Source organism: Carica papaya, chromosome 2 (assembly GCF_054855325.1).
Source record: "Carica papaya isolate Zhongbai chromosome 2, ASM5485532v1, whole genome shotgun sequence".
NCBI lineage: Eukaryota > Viridiplantae > Streptophyta > Magnoliopsida > Brassicales > Caricaceae > Carica > Carica papaya.
In genome coordinates this window covers 11,974,015-11,980,014 of record NC_142310.1, presented here as the reverse complement: position 1 = coordinate 11,980,014, position 6,000 = coordinate 11,974,015, and the positions used below count along the sequence as shown (strand labels likewise).

Sequence of the window (6,000 nt, the reverse complement as noted above, 5' to 3'; positions counted from 1 at the left end):
ATACTAGTTCCAAGTTATAATTTTTTTTTCTCATTCTACGAAATTTGTACTTCTTGTTTAACCAACATCTTACTTGAGAAATAGAAATTATTCCAATTAACTTACTTTAGTATTTTTAAAATTTTTGAACAAATTTACAAATTCTTTCTTCTCATTACCGTTGAAGCTTAATAAAAATTGAGTCCTTAATTATTGTGTAAATAAAATTATTAATTTAATTATTGAGGTCCGAAATCTTCAACTTATGTCTCGCACAGATTTGGATCCTCATTCACCAGGTAATTGTATAGTATTTCATAGGACTTGTTAGGAAATAAGCAAGTGAACAAAGTTTGTATTATAAAAATATAAAATGCAACATCGAATCCCAAGAAAAAAATGTAAAGGCAAATACAAAAATACTCAACAATACTACCTATTAGCGCCTCCCTCCGGTTTACTTCTCATCTACCAAAACCTTGTGATAAACACATCCTATCATGCTTACACCAGCATACTACTTCACTTTCCACTATGTTTAGCCTTTGTGTGCGACTGTAGACCAACCTCAGACGTAAATTTCCTGTTATGTATAATAACATAGAACCAAAATCAAAGTTATTAATAACCCCTCTGAGAACATAAAATCAAAGTTATCATCTAAACTATTAACTTCTAGGGTCTACATACTTGCTGCAGCTACTGCAAGAGAATTGACCGCCTGATTTAGGACTCTGAGAATTGTTCTTAGCCTGCTTTGCTGGGTGAGGAGTCGCAGTATGACCACCTTTCTTGCCATCTGCATGGTAATACAAGTATCATCATACTAACAAAATTGTCCATGGGGCATCCATAGTCCATAAAATGGAGAAATGCAAAGAACATAAACAATTTCCCAATAGCATCAGAGTACATAGAACTGATACATCAAGATTTGGATAATTCTATAATTTAAAAAGTTGTCTGACCGTGAGAATGAAGATATAACCAAGTAATATCAATACCCATCTTGATAATTCAGAAACCTTGATACACAAAACAACTCAAAAATTTCAAGTACAGTTTTAATAGCATTTGGTACTGTGACAACAATGTCCAGAACCCACAGACCTTGCCAATAAAAGAACAGAACTTAAATCAGAATGAACAATATCATCAGACATAACCAAGTAATAATTATATCCATCTCCATAATTTGGAAACCATGATGTACAGACTATAACTGAGGTTTCAATAATGGCATTTCACTGTGTCACAATATCCAGAACCAACAAACCTTGTCAATAAAAATTAAACACAAATCACATACCCAGTCAGACTTAATTTCCATCACATAATTTTAAAAAACAGATGAAATTCCATACCTGTCTTTTGAGGAGTAGCTGCTTTTGCCTTCTTTGCAGGGATAGGAGTTTTTGTTGCAGACTCATTGGCCCTCTTCTTGCTCACTTCAACCTTTAAAGACAAATTAACAAATAAGACCATGGCTCGAAAACCTCAGAAATTGTAAACTGAAAGAACATTAAGATTTCCGAAAAGTTTGGCAGATACCTTCTTGGGCGTCTCTTCATCTTCATCATCTGAATCATCACTCTCATCATCCTCATCCTCAGACATCTAAATCACCAAATTCATTACAAAATATTTAATAGATACAATCTTCAGAAATTGGAGAAATGTCATAAACAAAACCAACAATAAACCAAAAAATTTTGAAACTTCACTTGTCAATTACAAATTGACAAGTAATTCAATTCCATTCTTCCAAGGATTAATCAGTTCTTAAGCTGTAATTGTCTAAAGGTTGCATGGTGGAAAGCACATGGTTTCACCTCAGTTAATGTCTTTCCAGTCACTAGAATTTTAGAAACACTAGGATGTTTGCTCAGCTACCTTTCCCTGAACCTGTAAATTGTCTAACATGTTGCATGGAGGATATCACATGTTCATCTCAGATGCTATCCAATCACTAAATTTTAGAAACACTAGGATGTTTGCTCAGCCACTTCGCTCAACCTAGAACCAGCTAACTTCAATCCTCCAGATTGTATTTACATAGCATCCCACAGATGTTCATTTCTATTTCTAAATTACCAATGACATCTTAAACCAATATGCCCACACCAACAAAGAAAAATACCTCATCAACATCCTCAGAATCAGTATCAGATTCTTCATCCTCATCAGATTCATCATCTTCCTCAGATTTCACATCCTTGCTTGGTTCGACAACCTTTCCCTTTGGTTTTACAGATGCTTCAGCTTTGGCAGAAACTGCTTTTGGAGCCTTTGCATTCTCAACTTTTCCTAAGAAGAGTGTTCCGTAAGAAATCCATGAATTACATTTTGACAACTGTAATGCACATGGGAAAGGAGTAAATTGTACCATTCTCTTCAATGGCTGTTGGAAGTTCCTCATCTTCTGATTCAGAATCTTCGGAACCTGTATAACAGATAGAATTTTTAGATAAAAGCTCAAAAGTGAAGTCGAGAAATAAGAAATCATTATGCAGAACTATTCCATAACTTACCACCAAAAAGTTCCTCATTTGTGGCATTAGAAAACATGATGGGTCAAGGAAATTTAAAATATAAAAAAAAAAGTGAGAGAAAGAGAGCAAGAGACAAATCAAACATTTCATAGATACGGCATTATCAAAATATCTGTAGTCAAGGATATCCTTCATCATCCGGGAAAGGAGTTTTATAGCCCAAGAAGTAAACACTCCCACTCTTCCAGTTGTGAGAAAGCTCAAACTCTTTGTCAAATACTAAATCAAAAGGTATCTGAGGGCTATGTTCATGGGACAGAGTTCCCAGAACAAGCTTCTGGTCACCAACCTTAACAAAGATGGGTACAGTCTCACTTGATTTTGACTCCCCAAGCGATGCCTATATTAAAGGAGCATCTCAGGCATTTAAAATGTACGGCAAAAACACTAGCAATAGAAGTATATTGGAATGAATCTTACAAGTAATCTGTTCAAAGAACCAAATTACCAATAATAACAGATAATGAATAGATTACCTGCGAAAGATGGATAAGATAAAATTCATCAGGCTGCACTTTAAGAGGCTTGCCTGGTTTAACTTCAACTCCTGATTATTAGGTTGAGGAGAATTTCAATATTAGTATAAGAACTCATAGAAAGAAAATAACATGGAAAATAGCAGACTAATCAACTCTGTTGAAAATTACTTAGCAAGCTGACAACATCAGTAACAAGCTATTTCAATGACCTCAAATTTTTGTTCTAGAAATTTCACAAACTGAGCTAAACTAACTTGAACACTAAATGACAGATGTTAGTTGTCGGTAGGTTCGTCAGTTCTGTTTCACGACAATAATAAACTAAGAAACCAAACTTATTCAGCATTTATAGAAACAAAAAATTCTTAACATTGAACCAAAAACTCAATATTGGAATAGAAATATTTGAACAGGAGTCTGGTGGCTATTTTAAGCTGAAAACAAAATACTTCCAATTTCCATGTCCCCACTAGAGATAGGAGTTCCATCTATCAATTTATAGATTCGTGTTGGAAATAGATAAAAAGATGAAACAAATAGTATAAAGGCAAAACACGCAAGCACAAGCATGCTTGCAGAAACGAAGGAAAGGCTTTCCATGTTTCCTCACAGCCTGATTTTAAGGACATTTTGGGAAAAGTCTTAAAAAAATAGGAGCCCCCTAACGTCAACACAATAGAAACGCATTAAAGTTTAAACTCATGATTTTTCCCTCAGGCTTTTGTCTAGTTAAGTAATCATTACAGTGAGGCAAACAAAAATAACACATCATTCATACTTCAAGTAAGATTATGAACAAAACAAATTTCCATTTCCAGTCCAGCAGAGATACTTGAGGGATTAATATTTATCTCCTTAAATGATCAAGAATATAGACAAATACTAATCTCGAAAAGCACATAAACCAATACAAGAAAAATATAAAATCGATGACCCTTGGAAACAATAAAAGGCTTCAAAAATATTACTCTTACGACACACGAGGGCACAAGTTATACGTTCTGTTCATCGTGAAAACATATTTCCGGAGTCTATGATGTGAAAACATGGCACAGTTATCGAGTAAAAAATACATTTAAGGTCGGAAACAAAGATACGTGACGCAGAAACATAAAATGAAAATACCATTTGAGATAACAACGAACGGAAACATAAGGAAAGTAACAAGGAGCAAGTTAATCAGAAATATCAGTGATAACATGAGAAGCAGAAGAGATACACACTTAACCTCATCATAGAGTTGAACAAGGGAAGAGTAACACTTACCCCAAAACTCCATCGATACGGAGAAGGTGTAGGTGTAAGAGTAAGGGTTTTGGAGAGCTAGGGTTTAGAAGTCAGAGCGCAACGAAAGAGGCGGAAATGAGTGGGTTTTGAAGGGAATTTATAAGAGAGTTGCCGCCAGGGTGTTAGATATAGGAGCGTCCCTTCTTCATGCTAGGGTTTTGAGGCTGCTGGATCACTTTGGGCCAATCAAATGGGCCTTGAGACGACGCCTCAGAACTTAGAAGTTAGTATTTATTATTTCGAAATAAAATAAATTGAAATATAAGTATCATCAAGAATGACCTCTTTTATGTAGATTTGTTTATTTTGAAATATACAAATAGCTATGTTTATATTTACACATAAAGTAATCGGTCTAAAGAAATATTAGTTTTTTCATATTTTTAGATATATTTAATAATAAAATATGTGATAAATTTATGTTATTCATGCATGCAATAAATCGATCTAAAATAAGACATTGTTAGTTGAACTAATTATCAATGTTTAATAATTATTTTATTGTTTTTCATTTGGATAAATCAAATTTTTTATTAAAAAAATATGGAGTATAATTTGTAAATTATTACGTGTCCAAAAATTAAATGTCAATATTGTACTCCGTATATTACGGTGGTTCACTTTAGTATGTTACCTACTATATATATTTTTTTTAACCTTATATAGTCGTATACAATATTTATTAATTGTGAGTTTGATATTTTTATTTTCATTTCAACTAATGCAATGTTAAGATCTCTTAATTCATATATCATTCTAATGCTTAAAGTCATTAACTATGGAATAATGAATGAGTATATTACTATTATATTTGGCATACTTATGTAGATCATGCGATTTAGATAGAAGAATCTCCTACCCCCACGGTTGAAAATACCGGAGAAGATAACACTTTATGATTAGTGAAAGTGTTATAACTATATGAGTATAATTATCATGATATATTATATTTTGAATACCACAAAAAAATAAACTAAATAAAAGATTAGATGTTGAGAGTTTCATAATTTAGATATAGGTTAATTTGCAACTAGAGAAGAGGTAGAAAGCAAACAAATTTTAGCGAGCTCATTTTGATACTGTATAAAGGTAAAAGAACATAAGAGAGTACATTATATAAATAAACTAATCTTACTATAAGGGTAAGAACTTTCCAATTAGATTTTGTTGAGTACCTTATGCACTTAGTCTTGTTTTATCTTGTTGCACAGTTCAAGTCTTTTAAAATAAATATAATATTCAAAGACAAAAATGGTCTCTTAACGAACTTATTTTATAATGCGTGTAAGAAGAAAAAAAATTAAAACGAGAAAATAAAAAAAAAGTGTTGAGTTACTTATTCTAAATATGCCACTTCCAATAAAAAGAAAAATGAGCTACTAGTAATTGAACTTTACAATTGAATATATTCAAGAACCAACCAAACTAATTTAATTAGTTCAAATTAAACTCGTTAAATGAGGTTTAGTTAATTAATTTAGTTTACTGTGGTTATACCGGTTCAATTTAATAAAAATTTAATTTAATTGTAGTTCGTTGGACCAGCAAATCAAACTGACTGAATAAAAAAATATGATAGGTCATTTATTAGCTTTATGTATAAGATAGATAGGATGAAAAAATATGTGATTTATATTACCTATTATTGATCAATTTATAGGCTTTGATACAAAAAAAAAATAGGTGATTATAATTTTGGCAAG

The 6,000-nt window shown here is 32.2% G+C and overlaps 1 protein-coding gene across 1 annotated transcript; it reads right to left on the bottom strand.

The window, feature by feature from the left end:
• Positions 1-314: 314 nt before the first annotated feature.
• Positions 315-4,416, bottom strand: LOC110815564 (histone deacetylase HDT1-like). Its single transcript, XM_088213341.1, has 10 exons — positions 4,277-4,416; positions 3,008-3,078; positions 2,660-2,871; positions 2,511-2,530; positions 2,366-2,422; positions 2,120-2,286; positions 1,531-1,596; positions 1,344-1,434; positions 670-778; positions 315-562 (listed from the first exon to the last, which is right to left on the bottom strand). The coding sequence occupies exons 1-10, from the start codon at positions 4,287-4,289 to the stop codon at positions 502-504; spliced, it is 867 nt and encodes a 288-aa protein (XP_088069467.1). The 5' UTR covers positions 4,290-4,416; the 3' UTR covers positions 315-501.
• Positions 4,417-6,000: the final 1,584 nt, after the last annotated feature.